Genomic DNA, 25,320 nt, shown 5'->3' with positions numbered 1-25,320 from the left:
GTCAGGCTCACTCCCTCCCAGCTGCGCAACAGGGAGGGAGCTACGCGTCCGCCAAAAAGTGCCTCGTGAAGACGCGGGAACAGCGAGAATGATTACCTGACCCTTCGCCTGACTGGACGCTACCTACCACAAAGCCGTCGCCTCCCGCCTGCCCTCACTTGGCGCCAAAGCCCTGACTCCGCCTCCCAAGCCCCAGGCCACCCCCATCCGACCCTGGCCCCGCCTCCCACGCGCCCAGTGGCGCCTGGCCCCGCCCCCGGCCCAGCCCCGCCTCAGCCCCGCCCCAAGTCCTCTGGGCCCCGCCCCACTGCCGCTCCGTCTCCCGGGCGACGCCGCGGCCCCGCCCCGCCCCGCCATGGCGCCGGAGGAGAGCACGGAGGCCGTACGCCTGCTGCCAAGTTTCGAGCGCCGCTTCCTGGCGGCGCGCGCGCTTCGCTCCTTCCCCTGGCAGGTGGGCGGTGGGGCGCGCGAAGGGCGGGCGGGGGGCGGCTGGGACAGGGTGGGGGCGGGGCGGGTTCCGGCGCCCACTCCCTTCTCTCCCCCCACGTGATGTTCTCGGCTCTCTCTCGCGTGCAGGGGCGGTACGTCTGGTCCTCGTCCCTGGGGCTTAGCCGGGGGCCACGCGGTCTGGCGGCGGGGAGCAGAAAGAATACCTGCGCGCGCTTGGGAGGCCCCGCCTGCCATCTGCTCCCTCCACCCCTGGCCCTTCCCGCCCTCGAGTGCCTTTGCCGACTGAGTCCACGAATTTAAGGAATGCGGGGTTTCTTCCCAACTCCCTTTGTCACTTGCGGGTTAGGGTCAGGGACAATTCACGATCAATTCTATTACTTTGTTTAGCCAGTTGTCATCCTGGCCATTGAATAACAGTTGCTGCTGCCCATTTAAACAGTCAACGTCCGCAAGACCGTGGGAGACCACGTTGCAATGAGTGCAGTGACCAAGTCACAGACACCACACCTCCCCTCCCCCGCCAGACCTCGGTGTTCTCATCTGTACCATGAGCATTGCACAAAATCCCCTCAGAAGCAGTTTAAGCCTCTTAGGCCTGTGATGGAAGAGACAGGGAAGTACAAAACAGGCCAGAAGAGAGACGAAAGAAGTCTCACCTCCCCTGCCCTGGAGACCTGCCCTTCTCCACAGGCAAATGGCCATGGCGGCAGCTTCCTTCTGCCAATGCAGGGGCCCTAATGATGCTGCCTCCTTCATAATTCATGTGCAGTGAGCTCACTGGGATGACTCAGATTGGGTACATATTCCTCCCCCCAAGTTTGCCCCATCTTAAGGGGCAGTGGTTAGTCATTTGTGTCTCATTGACCTAATCCATTTAGCATTCTGAGTGGTCTTTCCCGTCAGAAAGGAATATGTACATTTTTTAACCCAAAACGTAAACCTTTGTAACAGCATCCATGGGTCCCAATTCAGTATCGACTATGATTGTTCACATGAAATAAGCGCTTACTCTGTACCAGGCCCATGATAAATGCTTACTTAGGCTGGCCCACAACAGCCGTGCAGTGGGTACTATTACTGCCATTCACATTTGACCAGAAAGGTTTGATTAGAAAAAGAAGTAGGGTGCATCAGTGGAGAGATCAGGCCTGGGAGCAAGCATGCCTGCTTTGAATCCTGGCCCAACCCCATACAAGCTGTGTGACCTTGAGCAAGTGACTGCATCTCTCTTATACCTTAGTTTTCTTATAAAGTGGGGGATATAATGATACGGCTCTTGTCGGAATTACAGGAGTATGAAGCATCTGAGGCAGTGCCTAGCTCATGGTAAGTGAATGTGTTAGCTAGTATTTTTATTCCATCACCAAATATTTACTGAATGCCTTCCACGACCCAGGCCCCAGGAGTCAGCACACATTACAAATGAGGGCCTGCTTGGATGCAGGAGCCAGAGAATAAACAGGTAAATGAATAAGCAACACACCAGGAGATGATAGTGGCTGTAAAGTCAGTAAAACAGGGAACTATATGTATCAAAGTAGAGGAGTCAGAAAGTCCTCCCCCAAGAGGTGATATTTGAGCCAGAACCTGAACGGGTAAAGCAGCCAGCTGTGGCAAGGCCCTGCCGGTGAGAACAAGCTGCTGCAATTGAGGAACGGCAAGGAGGCCAGGGGTGATGGCACATAAGGTCAGAAAGAGAGGCAAGGGCCAGGGCTTATAGGCCTTTTAGAGCATGATAAGTCACTCTGGAGAAATGAAATGGTTTGCCTGGTGTCACACATCAGCCAGGACCAATCTGCCTGCTTCTAGAGCCTGAGCTCACTGCTGGGTTGGAGTTCCCTGTCAGAGAGGACAGCATAACCTGGCCTGGCCTGTATGTCCATTTTAACTCAGATGTCAAGTGTAAGGTGAGCCCATCCGGTGTTGATGTCATGGCTTCCCCTCATAATTCCTGGTTGACCATTTCAGCCACGGAGCTGGTCTGTGACCCAGGCCAGCCTAAGCATCCAGGGCTAATCCAAACCAACAGTCTGTCTTCTGATGTTCTCTCTTTGATCCAGGTGTAACCCAGGACTTCTCAAGTTCAGCTTTCAGCCCCCTATGGCTTCCACTTCCAATTGGCCCCAGGTCCCTGGGGAGAGATCACTTAGCACTTTGCTAACATGTCCTATTACATGTTTAATGTTCCTGTGAAAATGCCCTTGAGATTTCTCTCTTTCTCCCTCCACTGTCTCTCTCTGAATAGAGCCTAGAAGAGAAATTACGGGACTCATCAGGTCCTGAGCTGCTGCTGAATATTTTGCAGAAGGTGAGAATCAGAATAACCAGGTCGCGTCACCAGCCTCCTGACTTCCCCATGAAGACATGACAGAAGCACAGCGGATGCACTTGTATCCTTTAAAAAAAAAGACACTGCATTTGGGTGGCACTGCCTCAGACGGCTCTGGCTCTTTTGTTTTCTTAGATGAAGACATCAGAATATACAAAAATCTGCATGAGAGGAGGGAATCCGGGGGATGTTTTTGAAACCATCCACAATGAAAACCAAAGTGACATCTGTGGGAACATCTTCTAGCATTTGGTAGCTGCTCAAAGACTTTCTTCTTTACATTTAAGGAAAAAATAAGGAGGCGAGCCTTACCCACTCATGTCTCTTCTAGATGTAGATGTGTCCTGCTTTTCTGAGGTGGGGTTTGAATTCTAAGGTACATCTGGGCGAGAGTAGAGGTGAGGCCAACACACTGCCACGTGGATCAGGTGGAGATCACACGGTATCCTGGCTATGAACCCTCTTAAGGATCATGAACCCTTCTGAAAACCCAAAGCTATGCACCGCCCCCCCCTAGAAAAAACAACCGGAAGAATACATTTTTGTACAAATTCAGGGAAGCCGTAGACACCCCTCCAACCACCAAGCCCATCCAAGAAGGCTAGGTTAAGAATTCCTCTGAGGTGAGTGAACCAAGATTGTCTGACCACCACTTGAAGAAAAGGCAGCCATAGTTAGGGGAAGCTTGCAGGGCCATCCAGTGATTAAGGACTGTGAGCTCAGAGATTCTGGGGTCCTTTTCAGGCAGCTGACTCTGATTTTCACCCTGAGGCTAAAACCTGACACCAGCCAACTAGAAACCCCCTGAAGGGTTGTGTGGGTATTTTACCTTGGGTAAAATTGTGTTTCTGGAGCCAGCAGATCCTGCGTGACCCAGCCTGGCCTCTCACTGCCTCTGTTGCCCCACTCCTTCCCAAAATGCCAGGCCATGGCCCCCTTGGAGCCTGCACAAACTATCCCCTCTGCCCATAATTTGCTCCCCCTGCTCTTTGCTTCTCTAGACTTCAGCTGAAGTGTCACCCCTGAGGACCCCCTTCCCCTCCACCACATCCCAGTCAGAGTCCCCATCTTCCTCTGTCCTGACCATCACAATCCTCATTCTCAGCCTGGCATGTCATCTCCAGGAGAGCAAAAGCTCTCCCACTATGCATGTTCCCACTATTTAGGCTCTCACCTTTTCCATGGAGCCAGACAATCCCACAATTGTCCCCGTACAAACTAGTTCATGCTGCCTGCCCTGGGAAGGGGTAGCATAGCCCATTCCAGCTGCTATAACAAAATACCATAGACTGGGTGACTTACAAACAACAGCAGTTCATTTCTCACAGTTCTAGAGGCTGGAAAGGCCAAGATCAAGGTGCCTGCAGGTTTGGCGCCTGGTGGGGGCCCACTTCTTGGTTCATAGACAGCTGTGTCCTCACTGTGGAAGGGCTGAGGGAGCTCTCTGGGGTCTTTCTTATAATGACACTAATCTCATTCATAGGGCTTCACCTTCATGACCTAATCACTCCCAAAGGCCCTGCCCTCTGATACTATCACATTGCGGGTGAGGCTTCAACATATGAACTGAGTTTGGGGGGGTGCACACAAAAATTCAGTCTGTAACAGGGTGTTAGCTTGGGTTCATGTGCACCATGTTCTGCCCAGAATGTTCTGTCAGTCTGTGCCACTGTAGTGGAGAGATTTTTTTAGGAAAGGACTTAAACCTTATGACTTAACTTTTTCAGATGCATGAAGGTCACCTGAACCCAGAACCCTTGTGTCTGTACACATCTTTTCTGAGGGATCAGATAATGAGGAATGCCCTGTATTCACTTGAAGCTCGTGTGAGTCTTAAGACAGGGTCTTTCCAGCAACCCACTTTGTGTCCTTTGTCACAGACCGTGAAACATCCTCTGTGTGTGAAGCATCCACCATCAGTGAAGTATGCCCGGTGCTTTCTCTCAGAGCTCATCAGAAAGGTCAGTAATGGGCACTGTCTGTCTGGTAGCCAGACAGCACCTGGGACTTGGCTGGCTCTCCGGATGTGGACTCTGCTTGGCTTTGCGTGTTGGAGCTCAGATCTATCCCATACCCTTTGCCTGCTCTGCAAACCCCCATATGGCAGTGGACTCCCTGTGTAACTGTTCCCAGCTTGGTTCGGTCAGTGAGAGGCTATGGAAAGCAAGTGGGAGAGATGCCAGGGTATTTCTCTCTTCTGTGGTCCCAGCTCCACCCACCGCCATTCCCCTAGCCCACCAGCCCACAGGGTTTTGACCCGTTCCTACCATTGCCAGTCTCTGGATTACCGCACTGCCCTCTACTGGGGGTTTTAGGTCTTGCAGTACTTTTGTAACTAGTTCCCTTTATCATCTCCTCAGTAACTACCGGATATGGGCCCTTTTCCTGACTGATATAGGATGGATTTTAAGGATGAGCCCACACTTGCTGGGTTTCACATTAGACTGGACCTCAGAGAGGTGATTCCTTAGTGGTCAGCATCAGACCTCCTGTGTTTGGCCACCAATTGCAAGGGCTGTGTCCCACCCAGGCTTAGCATGTGAAGCAATCCCAGCTTCTCCATTACCTCCCCACCTAGTTCTCCCCAACATGTGCATCTAGTCGTAGCCACAGGTGTCCCCAGAACCACCAGGAGAAGCATGCCCACTCTCTGCTGCCCCCATGAGTTGCACAACAGAGGCTTTCCCATTGATGAAGCCACATCACGCCATGTAGAGTGCCCGTCCTTGTGGCTATTGCCTTAGCTCACTTAAAAGCATCAGTTGTTTGATCCATGTACAACATCATGATAGAAGGGCAGAGCTCTCTGTCACCATCACATGGCAGCTCACACAGTCCCGTTCCTGCTGCCCTAGACTACCTCACCCTCACCCTCTCTGTACCCCTCTGAGATACCCTCCGCTCCCCTACCAAATGAATTTTTTTATAGGCCAGGTTGCCTATATTAAGTCAACCCATCCCAAATCTCCCATCAAAATTTGGTAAAAATACTCCAGCCATTTTTTACAAGTCAGAGTAAAAGCAAATACATGGAACGTCTGTTTGGTTCAGGAGGGTCAACTTAAACCTCTTGGCTGAAGCTCTTGCTCTGCCCACCCCCAGCACGAGGCTGTCCACACAGAGCCTTTGGACGAGCTGTACGAGGCGTTGGCAGAGGTCCTGATGACCACGGAGCCCACCCAGTGCCACCGGAGCTATCTGCTGGTAGGAGATGGGCACCCGCCCCACAAAGTCCAGACATCTGCCCCTGCACACAGAGTTGAAACTCAGGCTCCAGTCAGTCTCAGATGGGATCAAATCCTGACCCATCAGCTCCTGAGATCTTAGAGGAGGTCAGTTAACCACCCTGAGCCTCCGTTTCCCCTTCAGTAAACCAAGCATTTCAACACATAACAGTACCTATTTTATGCGAGTAGCTGAGGGTTAAATCAGACAATATATATTATCACATACCTGGTGCTCAGTCCTCAGTAAACACTTGATGGATGGGTGTTAATAGGACAGCAGTCTCTCTCTGCTGTCCACTGCCACCATCCTTACGGGCCTGGCAAATGCCACAGATCTCAGACTGGCTTCCAGCTTCTTGGCCGACAAAAATACATTCTGCACAGAACAGTCGAGTCTTGGGTTGTTTTTGTTTTTTGTTTTTTGTTTTTGGACCTTTTATTATAAAGTAAAACAAAGATATGGGAAATCACACAAAATAAATGTACACGGACACCTAGGTGGCTCAGTCAGTTGAGGTCTGACATTGGCTCAGGTCATGATCTCACGGCCCATGGGTTTAAGCCCCATTCGGACTCTCCACTCTTAGCACAGAGCCTGCTTCAGATCCTGTGTCTCCTTCTCTCTGTCCCTCCTCTGCTCAACGCTGCCTCTCTCTCTCTCCCAAAAAGAAATAAACATTTTTTTTTAAATAAAAAATAGGGGCACGTAGGTGCTCAGTCAGTGGGCGTCCGACTTCTTCAGTTCAGGTCATGATCTCGCAGCTAATGAGTTCGAGCCCTGTGTTGAGCTCTCTGCTGACAGAGCTGCTTCAGATTCTGTCTTCCTCTCTCTGCGCCCCCCCCCCCAAATATAAATAAATATTTTTTAAATGTTTTAAATAAAATGAATAAATAAATAATAAAAAAAATAAATGTACAGCTTACCAAATTGTTGCACAGTACCTACCACAGTAACCACCACTCCAGTCAAGGGGCAGAGCCCAAAAGCCCTCCATCAGACCTGTCCCCTCCAGCAAAAGTAGCCACCATGCCTTTGGAGTAGTCACTCTCGTTTTCTCCCGCCATGTGCACCTCCAGACACCAGCATTTAGTCTTCTTGCCCATTAACTAGGTTTGGTTTCAAGTGTCTCTTCATCTGCAGGCCCCCCTGTAGCTGTTTCTTCTCTGGACCTGCCTGTGTCGAACAGGCTTAGAGAGCTTTCCACGGGTTAGCTTTGGTCACATATGCATGGTGCTGTTCAGCTCGTTCTTCCATCCTCTGTTTCCCTTTAATTGCTGGCTGGATTCAGAGGCCAGCTCAGACTCGCATCCACTTAATCCCTTTGGCAGGAACACAACATGAGGTTCTAGGAGGCACATCATATCTGTTATGATAGCGGTTATGGATGCTCAAAGCTTAGATTCTTTGATTCTTGGAGGGTACAAAAGGGTGGTTTTCTAATTCTATCATTTTGTTTTCTTTCATTCGTTAGTTGGAGAAATTTTATGAGCTATCTCCCATCATCTGCTGCTTGGTTACCCACTGATAGGGCCCACTGAGGACAGGGAGGATACTAGCTTGATTCCTTTCTTGTCAACAAGGTGAATTAGTTTCCTACCATCCCCAGAAGAGATACAATCCATTGAAAATTGTATCTTTATTGAGGCATGAAGTGTTACTGTGGAAAAGCCTGGTAATAATTGTCTTTCCTGTTTATGCCACACGCCCTTTACTCCTGGATGGCCAAAGGACTCTTCCCTTTAAAGTCCAGAATTTTAGTAGAATATATCTTGAAGCTGATTGTTTTGGGTGAGTGATCTCAGATGCGTTGTGTACCCCTTCAGTGTTTGTTTCACATCTTTTTGTTTTTTCAGGAATGTTTTTGTTGAATTATAATTTTTTTAACATTTATTTATTTTTGAGAAGAGAGAGACAAAGCATGAGCGGGGGAGGAGAGAGAAAGAGGGAGACACAGAATCCAAAACAGGCTCCAGGCTCTGAGCTGTCAGCACAGAGCCCAACGTGGGGCTCGAACTCACAGACCGCAGGATCATGACCTGAGCCGAAGTCGGACGCTTAACTGACTGAGCCACCCAGGCGCCCCTGTTGAATTATAATTTTTAAAGTTTGTTCTTTGCCTTCATTTTCTGTAACAAGTACCTAAAAATGGATGCCTTAAACAACAGAAATTTACCATCTCACAGTTGGAGAGGCCAGAAGTCCAAGATCAGGGCATTGGCCTGGCTGGTTCCTTCTGAGGGCAGAGAGGAAAGGATGTGCTTCCGGTCTGTTTGGTTTGCCAGCGGCTGCGATCTCCTTGCGTCTTCACATCATCTTCCCTCTATGCCTGTATGTGTTCTGATCTCTTCTTACAGAGACACCAGTCCTATTGGGTTAGGGCCCACCTAATGACCTCATCTTAACTTGAGTCTCTCTGTAAATAAGATCTCTTATTTACCCCCTCTTCAAATAAGATCACAGTCTGAGGTCCTAGGGTTTAGGAGTCCCAACACATGAGTTTGGGGGGAGGGTACAGTTCACCCCAAACAATCTCTTACTTTCTTTTTTTTTTTTAATGTTTATTTTTGAGAGAGAGAACGAGCAGGGGAGTGGCAGAGAGGGGGGGACAGAAGATCCCAAGCAGGCTCTGCAACGACAGCAGCGAGCCCAATGCAGGGTTCAAACTCACAAACCGTGAGATTACGGCCTAAACTGAAGTCAGACACTCAACTGGCTGAGCCACCCAGGCACCCCTTAATTTCTTCTTGATATTTAAAATTTTACTTCTTTCACCTCCTATTTTTTGAAGGGGCTTATCTGTTTGTGTGTTTTGTTTCCATTCTCCTGTTCCTTGATGTCTGAAATGTTTTCTGTTGTCATCACACATTTCTGAGTATTTCTAGTTGCCATGAGGCCTTGCCCCAGGTCCCTCACACCCCTGATGACTGAAGCAGCAAGGTCTCTCCTCCATGGGCCATGGTTTGCAGCTGGCACCTGCATTTCCAGCGAACACTTGTTGGCTCCTGGGGTTCTGTCCGCAGGCCTGTTGCACACCCCATTGCACACACACATGGAGTACATGAGTTTGTGTCTCTTGGTGGTTTGCCCCCCACTTATTGACATTTGGGGTTGACAGAGATGCCTTGTCACCTAGTTTTGTTAAATGATGTCCATATCTTGCTGCTCTGTCTCCTCTTATGTGGGGATTCAGGAAGGTTCAGAACTACACTGCAGCATCTTCCCAGAATCCTCAGAGTGCTCCCCTAGATTTAAGAGGTAAATCAGAGTACGTCACTTGACCACCCAAACCTGGCAGTGCCTTTCCTTAGCATGCAGACTCAATTCCTAATTCCATGCGTGGCCTTCAAGGCCCTGCGTGCCCCGCCCCAGCCTTTCTCTCTCATTTAGTTCTTCCTGCTCTCCCTGTACTCCAGACCCCTGGCATTCTTTGTCTTCCTTGAATTCAGAAACTGAAACGCTGCTGCCTCAGGGCCTTTGCACTCGCTATGCCTGGAATGCTCTCCCCCAGAACCTCACATGCCTCACCTTTTCCTTTTTACGCACATCCCAAGTCACGTGATGCCTCCTCAAAAAGGCTGTCCCTGACCAAACTATCTGAAATACACCCCCAGTCTTCTATTATTGTGGAATCCTTTTTATTTTCTTCATAGCACTGAAAAACTGTGAAATTACTTCATTTATTATGGTTTTAACCCCTATTGGCACGTAAGTTCTGTAAGAACAGGGAACGAGTTCATCTTGTCACATCTGAATCCTCAGCACCATAGTAGATGCTCAGGAAAAATGTGTGGATGAATGAATGAACAAATGAATGCTCACAACACCCCAGAGACCTGAGTCCCCTATGTGAGTTTTCTGAGCTCAGAGATAGCCAGAAACCACCCCTGGGTGACTGCATGTTGGAAGCACCATTCTCAAAAGCCCCATATTAAAGAACACGTTTCAGAACTGCATGTTCCATGAAGCACTTACCAGCAAACCACCTGCTCTGGGGATGATGGGAAAGTTCAAAGGCCAGAGAATTCCCAAGCCCTAAATGTCACACTAAATTGAGAAGGCCCCACACCCTAAAATTTTTCACATCTAGCTAATGATGCCCAAGAGTTGTGACTCTTTTGTTGTTAATATTATAGATTCCTAGAAATGGCAAACATAGTACAGAGAGGTGCCCTTTCTCCATTTTCCCCCATTGGAAACACGTGACCCAACTTGTGCAGCATCACAACCAGGACACTGATGTAGACACCATGCCTATGTAGTGGCCCTCGGACCCCCCCCACCCCCACCCCGGCAGACACTGATCTGTTCTCCCTTTCCACAATCCTGTCCTTTTGAGAACGTTAGGTGAATGGAATCACACCATGTGTGGCCTTCTGAGATTGACCTTCTGTTGTGCAGCATCACGCCCTCTGGACCCATCCACGTTGGCGCAGACAGTGATTGCTCTGAGGCAGGATGTTCCATAGTCTATGTGGCCATCCACCTGTTGTGATGTTTTTCTTTTTACAATCAGCTCCTTGTCTCCTGGTAGCTGGATTAATTCTCTCTCCCTCTCTTGGCTCAGCCTTCCGGAGACTCAGTCACGCTCTCGGAGAGCACAGCCATCATTTCCCATGGCACCACCGGCCTGGTCACATGGGATGCTGCACTCTACCTTGCAGAATGGGCCATGCAGAACCCAGCAGCCTTTGCTCACAGGTGCCCTCGGGGTGCGGGGCAGGGCAGCAGGGCAAGTTTTCCCCAGTACGGTCTCAGACACAGACCCCCTTCTCCCCCCAACCCAGGACTGTCTTAGAGCTCGGCAGCGGAGCTGGCCTTACGGGCCTGGCCATTTGCAAGACATGCCGTCCCAGTGCATACATCTTCAGTGACTGTCACAGCTGCGTCCTTGAGCAGCTCCGAGGGAACATCCTTCTCAACGGCCTCTCATTAGAGGCAGACGTCACTGACCCTGCAAGGCACCCAGAACACAACACCTGCGACTCAGAGAGCCCCAGGGTGACGGTGGCCCAGCTGGACTGGGACGTCGTGACGGCCCCTCAGCTCGCTGCCTTCCAGCCAGATGTCGTCATCGCAGCAGGTATTGCCCCCCATCCCCGGGCCACTGGAGCGGCTCCACCCAGCTCTCAGCTCTGGGAAGGGGACAGTGGGTGCTGCCAGGGCAGAGGAGTGATGAGATTTTTAGAAGGGCCATTGTGGGCCTCCAGGGTGACATCAAAGCATAGCTCATGCCCCTTGGGGGCCATAAAGCCACAGCCCTCCCATTTGACACAGTGGCCACATGTACTCCTGTGCAAATGGTCCCATCAGATAAATGAGCCCAGCTTTTCTCAGCAAAGCCTGACATGGAAAGAACAGGCCCCAGGGCACCAAACCAGTCTGACCTATTAGCCTGGCTGCACCCGAGGAGAGAGATTATTATGTCCATCTCTAGAACCAAAACGAAATGGCCAGAGCAGCTGAACACCAGCCCCACTTGTACCATCACCCCATCTTCAGATGTGGGGAAGACATAGCCATGGCAGCCCTGACTTTTTAGGGCTGCGAAGGACAGCGTGATTCTCCCAGGACCATGTCATGGGCATCCAGCCCCGGGCCAGGCCTAGGGTCAGGCCACAGTGGTGTCTGAGTCAGGCAGAGAGCTCTGAGTGCCCCCCACCCCTGGGAGCTTCTGTCTGCTCTGCGCATAGCTGTGTTGTCACATGTCTGCATGTCTGTATCCCAGGTCCATGCCCATGTCTTTGGACAGGGTCCTTGAGAGGAGTGTTTGGCCAACGGGCCCCTTTTCCTCCACCAAGCTCACCCAGTCCCCTATCCAGCTGACAGTGCTGTGCCTCTGGTCCTGGGCTGCGACTCAGAGACCCACAGTGGTCAGAACACAGAGCCTGAGCAGCACCCTCCCATGTAAGCATGCCAACAGGGAGCGAGCTTGTCCCCCACCCCCACCCCCATACAGCTAACAAAGCAGCAAGGTTTGAGATAAAGTCAAGGTGTGCTTCATTAAGCATCTTCTAAATAGACCACAGGCAAAGAATTGATTTTTTTTAATGTTTATTTTTGAGAGAGAGAGAGAGAACAAGAGCACAAGTGGGGGAGGGGCAAAGAGAGGGGAGACACAGAATCAGGAGTAGGCTCCAGGCTCTGAGCTGTCAGCACAGAGCCGGACACAGGGCTCAGACTCCCAAACCACAAGATCATGACCTGAGCCGAGGTTGGACGCTCAACCAACTGAGCCGCCCACGCGCCCGATTTTTTTAAAAGGAACATCAGTCGGTCCTAGGTATGTTCCATTTGTTGCATGGTCTTTCAGCAACTTTCTTTCTCTCCTAAGTTCTCCTTTTTACCCACATCATCTTCTTTGTATCCAATAGGGCGAGTCTAAAAAAAACTGCTGGTTTCCAGGCTCCCACCCTGCTGCTGAGGTCAGCACAACCAGGCAAGCTTTCTGGGCACTGAATCCTAGACCAAGCCCCTTTCAGTAACCTGAGGTTTTTCATTACAGATGTGCTATATTGCCCAGAAACTGTCCTCTCCCTGGTCCGAGTCCTGCAGAGGCTCTCTGCTTGCCTGAAAAACCAGCAGGCTCCTGACGCCTACATTGCCTTCACCGTCCGCAACCCAGAGACATGCCAGCTGTTCACTAGCAAGCTGGGTGAGCCCTGGGCCCTGGGAGGGGCTGCTATCTCTGAGAGGCCACCTGGGCCCCACACGGGACTCCGGTGAGGCAGAAATAAGCAAAGTAAAAGAATGAAGCCATGGAAACAAACCAGAAAGCCCCAGAACACACAATGTGCTGGGCCATCCATCCACCACGCCCACCCCCCTGGGTGGTCTGCAGAGGAGGCAGGGCCGGGAGCTGTGCTCTGGAAGGAGGCAACTTATGCAGCAGTCCCAGAGGTCAGAGACTAGCAGCCCTAGAGCAGGTTTCAAGGACGTGCAGGACTCTTTCCTGGTAAAATGGAGAGGATGGCGGATGCCAGTGGGTGTCAGGGTAGGGGAGTTCTGTCCACACAGCGGTGAGGTCAGGCTCTGGAGCAGATCCCACCACCTGCTTTGGTGAAGCCGGGCCACTACTCACATCCCTGTCTTCATCAGTATGGTGGGAACATCCCCCTGGGAGGTGACACAGGGACTGGCATGCAGGGAGCATTCGGGAACGTGGTAGCTGCTGCTGTCACTACAGTAAGCATCCAGTAAATGGAAGAAGAGGAGGGAGGCCTCTGCCATTTACACCCTGAACGAGCACTGCTGCACCCAGGCACTGTCCTCAGACCTGACCTGTCAGGAGGGAGGGGTGTGCTGCCATCCTCTGCTCTCACCCATGGAAACTTTGGGGTGCAGGGGAGCTGTTTCCCCAAGCTCCAGGGTGGAGTCAGGCAGCCGACTCTGGCTCTCCATTCTCCACCCCACAACCACCGACCACTGCCCTGCAATCCCCGACACGCGCCAGGCCCAGCCAGGACTTTCCACACATGACCGGGCAGCAGTGCAGGACTGGGTTTGCCCTGATTCACGCCCCCAGGCACAGCCCCACCGACAGCAGCCTCTGCTGTCACAGCAGACACAGAGACGACCCAAACGCCCACCACATGTGCTCATGCCCCAGACAGTGCATGTAACCTTGAAAAAGAATGAAGTCCTTCTTAGACACTATGTGAAAATTATCTACACTGTAGTTTAAGGGAAGAAAGCAAAGTACCAAACACCATATATGTATAACCCCATTTGTATTTTTAAAAATAATCATGTTTGTGTTAATGTGCATCTAGGGGATAATCTGAAAAACATGCACCAAGTAACAGTAGTTACACTTGGTGGCAGGATTATAGATAAACACACACACACACACACACACAAACACACACACACACTTTTTGTAAATAACCACTAGGTCCAACATGGGACTTGAACTCACGGCCCCAAGATCAAGAGTTGCATGCTCCACCGACTGAGCCAGCCAGGTGCCCTGACACTTCTGTACTTCTATGTCTAAGATTTCATTTTTATAAATCATTATTTTCATTTGTAAAAACCTGATGACAAAATGATCTTTGCCAAGGGCTTCTGTGCTTATGAAGACATCTGTGCTTATGAAGAGATGAACCCCTTCTGATGCACATCTAGCCTGTGCGAAGAGGCACCAGGCTGAGTGGGCAAGAAACCCAGACAGGTCTGTGACCTTCCAGGGATGCACATGGCCCAGAAGGCAGGGGCAACAAACCTGGCTGCTGTGAGCCATTTAAAAACTCAGTTCTTGGTCCATCCCTGAAATGACTCTAGGTGTCTGGTTGGGGCCTGGAAGTCTGTGGTTTGTATATAACCCCTAGGCCTGTCCTGCAGCCCTAACCTATATCGGGTGGGGTCGTGTCCCCAAGCCCCACCTTCCTGAGACACATATTCTGTTTCCAGGCATTGCTGGGATCCCATGGGAAGCAGTGCCTCATCACGACCAGAAGCTGTTTCCCTATGAAGAGCACTCAGAGATGGCAATTCTGAAACTAACTCTGTAGGTTTACAAATGGTTTTAAAGATTACCATTAAAATTAAATCACCATCCTGGAAAGAATTTTTATGTGGGAAAGCTGGTAAAATTTCCACTGGACTTCAATACTTGAAGAATGTTAAATTCAGGGAGCGCCTGGGTGGCTCAGTCCGTTGAGCGTCCGACTTCGGCTCAGGTCATGATCTCACAGTTTGTGAGTTCGAGCCCCACATCAGGCTCTGTGCTAACAGCTCAGAGCCTGGAACCTACTTGGAATTCTGTGTCTCCCTCTCTCTGCTCCTTCCCTGCTCCCGTTCTGTGTGTCTCTCTCTCAAAAATAAACGTTAAAGAAAAAAATTTTTTTAAGAATGTTAAATTCAGAATCAGGAACCACAAACTGTGTTCTAATAAAATACATTCAAGTGGGTGCCCCTTTCCATCACTAGTTCTGGCTCTTAAGTAAACAAACCTCCATAAATCAAAAATGAATTTTTGGCTCAGAAACAAGCATTTCATTTGGGCAAATAAAAACACAGATCAAGTATGTTTCCCCCCACCGGTGCCTGGACCCACGTCCATCACGAAGCCAAGCCTGTTGTACATGTGGCACGTCTTATTAAACTCTTACAAGGCAGCAGACTGCAGTGCCTGTCCTCAAGGCAGGAAAGACAATACTAGGGACACAACAGGGCAGATGCTGGGAAAGGCAGACACCGTAACAGGCCTAAGAGAGGTTGACGATACCACGTGCAAATAACAGGAAAGTAATAATACTGGGGGGAAAGAAAGACTCAGATCAGGAGGAGGAGTGATTGAGAGCCTCGAGGGAGGAAACCAGGGTTAACCAGTTTCTTGGGCCACAAACTGGGTCAGCAAAACATTTCATTCCACAGCCGTCATTCCAGCTGCTATCCACTGGGAGGCGCTGCTCTAAAGCGTTTGTCAAGGCCAGATAGGCTAGAAGAGGCTAAAAGGAATTGGGCGTCGCTCAGGAGCTCTCAATATTTGGCCCAAAGGGTCATGTGTCCATAACCAAAGGGAGCACGGTCTGCTTCCAGCTCTCATCCCAACGAAGCTGCTCTGATTCCCGGAGGTTCTGCCGGAACTGGCTTAGTTTGCCAGTAGGATCAGGAAACGATGAGAAAAGCATCTAGAAGAAAAATAAAGACCAGAACTTACCTCATCACTGCTTCCCACCCCCAGGTCCCACCAGAGAGCTGTCCCTCCTCCTTCCCAGCAGCCTGGATTCTGGTCCCACTCCAATCACAGGCAGCCAGGCCAGTGATACTATTGAAACCCTCTGTCACTGCACTTCAAGAACCACTGTCAGTGTCCTGGAGCCCCCAGCAGGCCTCCTGCTCTGACCCAGCCTCCATGGAAGGCTTGGCTAATTAAATGTTCTCAAAACACAGCTCTGACCCGGAATATCCCCGGCCCAGCAAGCCCCCTCCTCATGGGGCACGAGAAAACCCTCATACCCTGGCCCGTGCTCCTTCCCCTTCTCTGCTCCTACTTAACAGTGCAGCCAGGCTGCAGCATTTTCCACCCACTGTGCCCTGCTCAGCCACAGGCCACTCCAGCAATGTTCTGTCCACCAAGAGCACCCACCCTCAGCCTCTGCCCAGCACCGTCCAGCCCACATGCTGGAACTAGGCAGTCTTCCAGCTTTGCTAAACTCTATCAGGAGTCTGCAAACTAAGCCAGTGGACCAAATTCGGCCCCCAGCTGTCTTTGTAAGTACAGTTTTATTGGAACACAGCCACACCCCTTCATTCACAGGCTGTCCGTGGCTGGTTTCATGTTACAGCAGAGACTATGGCAAAGCCTAAAACTTTTTCTATCTGGGCCTTCCCAGAAAGTTTGCTGCCCCTGGTCTCAACTGCCAAGAACGATGATGTATTACTTTTGTAGTAAGTGCCCTTTGAAGACTCCCACCCACCCTCAGGGAAAGTTTGGGAAGCCCCCTTCACGCATCCCTCCTACTCAGAACCAGTCGCTCCCTAGATAGAGCACACGGTCTACCAGCTCTGGCATCACCTGTGTGGTGTAAGCTCCACAAACCCAGAGGGCAGTCAGAGCATGTCCAGACCCCCGAGCCCACTGAGGCCCAGCCTCTGAGACCACTGCTCCCGGCCTTAGCTCTCGGATCCAGCCTGGCCGGCCACAGGAGCAAAGAATCGGGGGGCATGGGTCGGTGCCCTGGCATGGGGGCAGACGTGATTACCTGCAGCTGAGCCGCCAGCTCCTCAGGGCCCTCGAAGACCAGGCCATTTTCGTCATGTTTCACAAGCTCGTGTAAGCTGCAGAGGGAATCACAGAACCAAGAGGTGCCTAGAGAAACCCGAACCCTGCGGTGCCCACCCGGCCTCCCACACCACCCCTCCCACAGGCCAGGCAGGGGTCAGAACAGTCTGCTTTCAGTGAGTCTCAGATTTAGCGTCTGAATAGAAAAAAGGCCTGCAGGGATACACATTAAAATCCAAAATGATTCCAAAGAGGAGGTACAGTGAACACACATTTGACCTTTTCTGCTATATGCTCTTTTCAGTGACTATGTGCTCAGCGAGTTCTCCATGTTTTTCTTAATTGCACAGCAGAGAAACAAGGTGAAAGGCAACCCCACTGGAGGTAGACTTGGCATATTAAGGATGACTTTGCTGGGTCACCAGGGAGTTGATGCCAATGTGCCCAGAGCTCAGGGTCTAACAGAGGCTATTTCCCATTCAGAGGCTGGCTCCTAAGCTGGTGGTGGAGCTACTATTTCTCTTGTACTGAACCTCTTGTAACACCGCCCTCTCCAAACACCCATCTTCACCAGGAAAAGTGGTGACAGAGAATTACACTCATTTAACAGATTCCAATTCAACTGTATGAGCTCAGAAAGAGAGAAATAAACCCAGGTCAACTGTGCGGTCAATACCAGCCACCCGTCTATCCATAAGCAAAGGCCCCCTAAGTAGAGAAGACACATGTTTTCTGTCGCACATCAGCTCTCCATGGAAGCCCACCCCTTCAATAGGGTGCAGCCCGCCCACAGAAACCCCAAGGGCCCTCCCCCCAGAGGACCACCTGGAAATGCTGCACAATCTTCCGGGGCAATTCCTTGAACAATTTTGACCTCACTGGCAACACCCCCCCTCCACCCCCACAGCTGATTTGAGAACCGAACCCCGGGAAGATTCAGTTTCTGCTCCTACCACTGGAAGTTCACGGCACACACGGGCAGACAGCACCCAAACATGTCCACCACCTTCATGGGCAGGTCCAGGCCGCTGGAGGATTTGTGCAAGCACACACCCAGGTCTGCCGACCCTGCAAGGTGGGGGCAAAGGGAGTGGTCAGAGCGCCACCCATGCACCCGTGGAACACAAACCCTGAAAGGACTGTGGATCGACACCCCAAGTGGGGAATGGAACGTGGGTAACAATGCCACAGGCTGGAGAAGGCCAAGTACACAGCAGACCTCCCCAACTGCCACTCCCAGCCACTCGGCCCTGTTTGAAAACTACCTGCCTGTCACGAGTAGTTTTCTTTAGTCAGACCCCCTTTGTCTACTTAACCACAATTTCTTTAAAAAGAACCTGTAGCAATTACTGCTTAAGGGGTTCAGAGTTTCCGCTTGGGATGATGAAAACGGTTCGGAAATAGGGCGATGATTGTACAACACTGAACATAATTAATGTCACCAAGTTGTACATATACTTTAAAATGGAAAAATCATTAAAATAGCCAATTTTTACTGTATGTTTTATCACAGTAAGGAGGGGGGGAAAAAAAGTAACAGAAAACCAGCTGTCTCTATGAAAATAAAGCCAAATAAACAACCTGACACCACTAAACACTGGCTAGAAAACTCCTGCCAACCAAAGGCTTTCCGCTGGAGACTGCTCACTGGCTGCGGGAAGATGAGGCCTTGGAGATACATCAGCACTAGGCCAGCACGCCCCTCCCAGAGAAAGGAAGACAGAGGAAGCCAGGGAAACATAGGGGAGTCAATGCTATTTAACACATTTCTACACCTCCCAAGCCACTGCCCTCCCAGACCTGGGGAACGTGGACCCCAACCCAAGCCCAGGACCAGCCCTTCTGCCCAGATGGAAAAGCAAGACTAAATGGAGGCCTTGGAGACTAAGAGGACAGAACCCTCTCAGATCCGTGGAGAAGAGGTCCAGGCCCCAAAGGCGGGAGGAGCCGGCACACCAGGAAACAGCCTGGATCTCCCCCAAGTACAGCCAAGAGCTCCTCCAACAAGTTCCTGGCACATGGCATCCCCCTGCCCCACGTGGCCCTTGAGCAGGACCCAATCCAGCCTCAGGCCTGTGTGTGTATGGCCCTTGGTCTAAAAATGACTTTTAATTTGTATAGGGTTATAAAAACAAAGAATATACAACAGAGGCAAATAAAACACTTACTATCTGGCCCTTTTCAGGAAAACTCTGTCCCCCGTACCGTAAGATACTCCTGTTTAACCCTCAGCTCTCTCCCTGCAGCCCCCCTACTAAATGTCCTTACCTAGAAGCAGGGGGTAGTCCTCAGCCTCCAGCCACGGAGTACAGACTTGGATGTGCTGGAAATGCTTCTGGCCGATGAGGCCTCTGTAATACTCCTTCAGAGGCCCTTTGCCTTGCAGAGAAAATCTGAGTCACTGCACTGGGCCCATCTCTGGCTCCATCCCATGGCCTTGGGACTCAGAACCCCTGCACAGGTGTCAGGAGAAGGCCCACATTCTACAGCTGTGATCAGGTCCCCATGTGGCCCCTTCCAGACCCCTCAGGGGTATGCACCTTGACCAGTGAGGCCACGGCCCTTCCTCCAGCAACCTGCATCAGTGGGTCTCAGGCTGGGAAGGTGGCCAAGATAAACTCTGGCGAGGCACCAGAGTGCCAGCTGGAAACAACTTCTCACCCAGACAGGCCTGTGTCTTGCTTGATGCCCCAGGTGGCATGGTGTGTGCAGTGGGCTCCTAGCCACCCCTGGAAGCTCTGGGGCCAGGAAGAGGGGAGTATACAAGTTGGGGCAGCAGGCCCAGGACCCTGCTTCAACCACAGCTCTCTGCTTCTCTCTCCCATCCTGGGCTACTCTGGAAGCAATTTTACATTAAACTCTTTAGTTTAATGTGGATTCTTTCATTAAAAAAAAAAAAAAAAAGATGCCTGGAAATTGCTGCAAGAGTGGAAAGCTCAGCATCTCTGAGGCCATGCTATCCAAGATTCAACTAGAAACCATGCCCTGCTGTCAGGCCCCTCTGAGCCTCAGTTTCCTTCTCTGTCAAGCTGGTATAGAAAATCCTGTATCACAGAACTGTGGTCAGAATTAACAACACAACCAACATCACATGCCTGGCATGGGGAAGGCACACAATAAAGGGAGATGCCTTCATCCCCCTCCACTGCCCCCCTTTAATATGGGAACATGGAAGATCCTTGGCAATACCTGTTATCACACAGACCAGAGAAGGAAGGCTCTCTCCATCCAGGATCAGCTGTTCAAACTCTGTGTATAAAAAAATAAATGATAACCAGGATTATCTTGTCAGGTGAGGAGCGGTTGGGGGAGCACTGGGGGGATGCCTCTCCCAACCACAAGATCAGTTTCCCAGAGGTGGCACTTCAGACCTAGGGTCTGGTCACTCAGTAACCCAAATGGGGATCAGAGGCACCATCTCCACCACCGTGTTCTTAGGCTGGCCTACCCAGTGGCCCTGGGGGCAGGAACATGCTGCCAAAGACACCATGCAAGGCCAGGTGAGCACCTCACAGCTCAAGAGCCAACAAGCCCAGCTCCTGATCAAAGCCACACACCTACTTTCTAATGCTGCCAGCAAGATGGAGAAGTCTTCATCTTCTGTAAGAAAAGAGACCTAAATGTCATGGGCTGGTTTCTAGATGCCTCCCTCCCAACTGAATACCTCCCCTTTCTCATCAGGGCCCAATGTCCTTAAATACATGTGGGGCACAGGCCTGGCAAGGGCAAGGATAATGCAGGCTTAGCCAGATGCTCATACAAGCCCCAAGGGTCCAGAAGGGTCCTGAGACCTGTCCAGCTTGTGCTGCTGACCAACAGGGCCGGCCGCTCACGAAGATGTGTCACCACCCCACTCTGAGGATCCCGCTCTGTGAAAGCCGACCTCTCTGTGTCTGGGTCCAGGGGTTCTGAGCTGAGGGAACAGAAACAGATCCCGTGAGATGGTGTCAAGCAGGCCCTCGGGCCCCAGGACAGCCATCTCCTACCAGAGTGAAGCCCACAGGCTCCCAAAGGTCAGGACGTGACCATGTCAAAACCATCATCCATCCTCTGTTGCAAAACTCTCCTCTGTTGTTGCAGTGCAAAAGCAAGCAGGGACAATGCAAAAACGGATGCATGTGCTGCACTGTAATGAAGCTTTATTTACCAAGACAGGCGGCAGGCCTGTGGTCATACTTTGCCAACCCCTGGATTAGTGGATTCCCAGGTCTGCAGCCAGAAGATGAGAGAGGCCAGGCTAGCAGTGAGCAGACAGGGGACATGGGGCAGCAAGGACATGGGGGAGAGGCCAGACAGTTGCAAACACAAGAGAAGGAAGATAAAGACTGGGGATGGGAGACCTACCAGGCCTTGAATGCAGAGTAGGTGCAGCTCAGCTTCATAAAGAGCCAGTGTTGCAGGCCCAAGGGCGTCTCTTTAAAGAAAGATGCTGGCTTGTCATAGACGGTCACAGCTCTGCAATGAGATCGTTGAGGGCTCTAGAGAGAGCCAGAGAAAAGCCTACGGAATACATGACCCAAGAGGATCCAGAAAATAAGAGCACTCAGAAGATCCAAGTCTCAGACAAGGACAAGACCTGCTTGGGGAAGCACAGAGACATGTTCTAAGACCAAAAGTGCATGGGCCATCTGGCCTCTTCCTGCTCCCTCGGCTTCCCAAACCAGGAACCCTCTCCCAGACCCTTAGGGATTTCTAGACACCCTGCCAATAGGACATAGTAGGCATTGCAGCTGGGACCCCTCGCCTCCCCAGGCACCTACTTGATGCCCCAGTTCTGTGCCAGATCTTCCCGCATCGAGTTGGTCACACACAAGTTCAGGTGTGACAGGCGCCCGCAGAGCTTCTCGTACCTGCAAAGACGTATCACTGTCAGCCCAGAGCCTTGGGCCTTGGGCCCCACCACCACCATCACCACCACCTCCACATGACTTGACACCTTCTGATGCAGAAGAACACAGAGCTGGGGTCTCCCAAATCAGGTTGCTGGTGAGGCACTTTCCCAGAGTTTGTGCTGAGTTCCATCTGTACTATTATTTCCTTTACCCCTTTCTTTAAGTCATATCGCTTTTCAGCTTAAATACGGTTAGAAACCTTATGTCTAAAGAAGGGAAAATCTGGTCTCTCTTGCCACAAGAGAAAGAAATATAGTAAAGGCCTCGTTATTAATCTTAGCCACACTGTGCTCTTGCTGCAAAGGCTGTGGGGCTGAGGCTTGTGCGTTACCAAGGGATGGTTTTAAAAATGTTAGAGAGGCCTTAGTGACAGATTAACTCCCACCTGAGACTTGAGCCCTGATCTGAGGGCAGAACTGAAAGAGAACCAGAAAGGGAAGGAGCACACAAGGTTGTTCACTGCCACTGGTTTATCACAGCCGGCTCCTCACTCAGGATGCAGAGAAGGCGAGAGAGCTGGACAGCCTGGGACTGAATTTTGATCCTCATGCAACAATATTAGCTGTGTGGCAAATAGCAAAATGGCGCTCGACCTTGGTTTCCTGGTTTGTAAATGGAGAGTGACCACAGGACATTCTCACCAGGGGGAGTGTAGACTGAACAGGATAAAAGGCTTGGCCTGAAGCCTGACATGCAGCATGTACGCACTGATCGTTTGCTGCGGCAGCTGTTACCACCCTCAGTGAATGTCCCTCAGGGAGAGGCGGCAGATGTCACCCACTCAGGCTGAGAACATGACTCTTCCTGCTCCATGTCCAACCTGCTCCCACAAGCCCTTCTTCCCTCTCCCTGTCTCACTGACTGCAGCAGGCTGTTGCCTGAGTCCCATTGTCTAACAGCAGCCTCGGTTTTTATTTGGGCATCTGGTCTGGGTTCACCTGGGACCCCAGGTCTCACAGAAGAGCATTTCCCCTAAGCCTGAGACATCGGGTTACTGCAGCCCCCCTACCTCAGTGGGGTGTCAGAGCCTGGCAGAGGATCACAAGCCAATCAGAAAGGGTCCCTGTCTCCACTGAGCCTGTCAGTGGGGGTTTGAGTGCCGGGAGAGCTCCCAGCACCTAAGAAACACCTCCAGGACGGAGTGTGGAGAGAGAAATGAGAGGGGATCCTGACAATGCCATTTTGAGTTTAAAGTCAGCCACGTCTCTGGACTTTGCAGTTTTAGGGACCAACAAATGCCCTCCTTGCCTTAGGCTATTTCTGTCACTTGTAACCCAAGTCAGCCTAATTCCCCAGCCTTGCCCTCACCCACAAAGAGCACATAGGGGACAGCTTCACCAGGTCTCTGCACTGGCCCTTCTTCCTACCAAGGTTCAGGGAAGGTGTCTGCACCCTCTTCCAAGACCCTTACCACTTGGCCAGCAGAACAAGCGGGTGGCTGGAACCATGCACCAAACCCATAATGGAGTAGCCGTAGTTGTGCCAGTCAATGACGAGCTTGCTTGCACAAAGGCAGCCCACAAGCCAGCACACAGCAATGGCAGGCAGGCCCGGGGGGTTCTGGGAAAGAGACACTTGAATGAAGAGAAGGAAACCCATACCATGGTCAACAATAATAAACTGAGTGAATAGTTGCAACATACATAACAAAGAGTCAATTTATCTTTACAAACCTCCTGATAATTAATAAGACTCTCTTCTCACCAAAAAAGAAGTATAAAAGTCATAAAGGAAGGGGTGCCTGGGTGGCTCAGTGGTTAAGTGTCCGACTTCAGCTCAGGTCATGATCTCATAGTTTGTGAGTTCAAGCCCCGGGTCAGCCTCTGTGCTGACAGCTCGGAGCCTGGAGCCTGCTTCAGATTCTCTCTGCCCCTCCTCAACTCACACTTTGTCTCTCTCTCAAAATAAAGAGACATTAAAAAAAATTTTTTTTAATAAATAAATAAAATAAAAGGCTGGGCAGTAAAGGAAACTTAACAATGGTTCCGAGAGAGCAAGAGGAGACTGACATTTACCTGGAGAAAGATGTAGGCTGCTGGCTCCCTGCACATCAACTTCCACAACAGGTACACTGACTGAAAAACAACTTTGACTCCATACTGAAAAATGTGGGGCCCAACTGCAAGTCAAAAAACACCCGTTACTCCAAAAGGAATTCTTGGCAATGTGCGGGTCCTCCCCTCACCCACCCACACACACAGATTCAAAGGAATCTGGAGTTGACAGCATCCTACCTGCAAGTTTCGGAAGTTCTGTCAAACTCACAATCTGAATTCTGTTGTTCTGCAAGAGCTCATCATAGGGTCTGGAGTCTGAAAAGAATGTCCCCTTCAATGCACTAGACAGGGCAATATAAAGTCAGATGATCCCCCAGCTCAGGCTGAATAGTGAAGAGTGTTTTTGGAAAGTAAGACTTCTCTCTGTTCCTCCATAGCCAGAACAGAGCATGAGGACACTTCTTGTCCAGAGTCTCCCCCAGAGAGGGAGGGCCTCAATGGTGTCCACCTTTATTTACTTAACACAATGTCTGGCACACAGTAGGCACTCAAAATAATCTAGAGTCCCTGAATGGTGGATTTATCCCACCATAGGGAGACCCCTAGGAAGTCTCACCCCACTCCTGCACCCTCCCACAGCAGAATCTTCAGGATGTCATCCTGAAGGAGGATGAAGGAGCAGACACCCCTGCTTTTGCACAATGAGAGTAAAAGGTGGAAATGCAGCACAATGAAACCTCTCCTGCCTGCACAGCTCTGCACCGAGGGTGTGGGATGGAGAGGAGACAAGTTGTCCCGTGAGACACAGCCTGACAAAAGTAGCCACAAGGAGCTATGGTTACCAGCACTGGCCCCGGAGTCACACACACACTAGGTTCCAGTCCGTCTTTCCACTCACTAGGAGGATTAAGTGAGACTATATGATGATGAGTTCACTTAATTTAGCACACTCTTGGCATACGGCAGGCACTCCATTAACGCCAGCTGTTCCTAGAGACCCACCCAGCAGAAGCTGAGCAGAAACCTGGCCAGAACTAGATAAACCCAATCTCGGAGAGCTGTCCGAGAGAGGAGGGAGAAAAGGGACGTCCCCGTCCCGGCCCCCCTGGGCAGGTCAAAGCCGCGGGTCAAAGGCTGAGGGCTCAGCCTCCCTCCCAGACCCCGAGCACTCACTGCAGAAGCCCATAAGGGTCACGGAGAAGCCGCTCTTGACAAACGACAGTGCGTGGTACTGCATGCGGGGGCTGCGGCCCACGTCGCCCAGCACCACAATGATCACGTGCCAATCCGCTCGCCCCCGCCGCCAGCGCTTCCACAGGACTAGCAGCAGCAGCAGCAGGGATGCGGCCATCACCAGCACGGCCACGCAGGAGGCCGCCATCTTGGCCGAGCCGGATGGCAGTCACGTGACGGCCCTCTGTGGGCCGGGTGCTCAACGCGCAAAGACCCAGCCTCCGAAGTGGGCGGAGAGAAGGAAGGTGGGGAAGTGGTTCCCTAAGTGGCGGCCCACCTCCCAGAGGCCTCCACCTCCCGGGAGCCTCTGGGGGCCAAAAATTAGTGATATTAAGGTAAAGCTTCTTCCATGTAAGGATCTAGGAACAATTTTTTTCAAAATTCTAAGATAACTTCAAAATACAGTGAAGCAACAATTTGTATGACTCTCATCAGCATAACGTTAAGAAAAGAGGCCAAATGCCA

The 25,320-nt window shown here is 51.1% G+C and overlaps 2 protein-coding genes across 3 annotated transcripts; one reads left to right on the top strand and one right to left on the bottom strand.

Annotated features, from left to right (window-relative positions):
- The first annotated feature begins 329 nt into the window (after positions 1-329).
- On the top strand, positions 330-14,926 carry EEF2KMT (eukaryotic elongation factor 2 lysine methyltransferase). Of its 2 annotated transcripts, none has more exons than XR_008419113.1 (8): positions 330-451; positions 2,696-2,758; positions 4,660-4,740; positions 5,882-5,983; positions 10,572-10,705; positions 10,792-11,087; positions 11,733-11,911; positions 12,510-12,621. XR_008419113.1 is itself a non-coding variant. In XM_053893876.1 (8 exons), the coding sequence occupies exons 1-8, from the start codon at positions 356-358 to the stop codon at positions 14,515-14,517; spliced, it is 1,023 nt and encodes a 340-aa protein (XP_053749851.1). In that variant the 5' UTR covers positions 330-355; the 3' UTR covers positions 14,518-14,926. The 2 variants fall into 2 exon arrangements, 1 of the variants encoding a protein (XP_053749851.1); XM_053893876.1 differs by lacking the exon at positions 11,733-11,911 and adding an exon at positions 14,417-14,926 and having other exon boundaries at positions 12,510-12,659.
- ALG1 (ALG1 chitobiosyldiphosphodolichol beta-mannosyltransferase) lies at positions 13,746-25,043 on the bottom strand. The gene is made up of 13 exons (XM_019468525.2): positions 24,796-25,043; positions 23,860-23,937; positions 23,641-23,744; positions 23,037-23,185; positions 21,494-21,583; positions 21,078-21,188; positions 20,525-20,646; positions 20,295-20,333; positions 19,923-19,982; positions 19,002-19,112; positions 17,687-17,801; positions 16,714-16,789; positions 13,746-15,639 (listed from the first exon to the last, which is right to left on the bottom strand). The coding sequence occupies exons 1-13, from the start codon at positions 25,001-25,003 to the stop codon at positions 15,508-15,510; spliced, it is 1,395 nt and encodes a 464-aa protein (XP_019324070.2). The 5' UTR covers positions 25,004-25,043; the 3' UTR covers positions 13,746-15,507.
- Positions 25,044-25,320: the final 277 nt, after the last annotated feature.

Source organism: Panthera pardus, unplaced genomic scaffold (assembly GCF_024362965.1).
Source record: "Panthera pardus isolate Hobbes unplaced genomic scaffold, ASM2436296v1 HiC_scaffold_4, whole genome shotgun sequence".
NCBI lineage: Eukaryota > Metazoa > Chordata > Mammalia > Carnivora > Felidae > Panthera > Panthera pardus.
The sequence above is the reverse complement of the archived record's forward strand: the minus strand, read 5'-3'. Positions and strand labels throughout refer to the sequence as shown.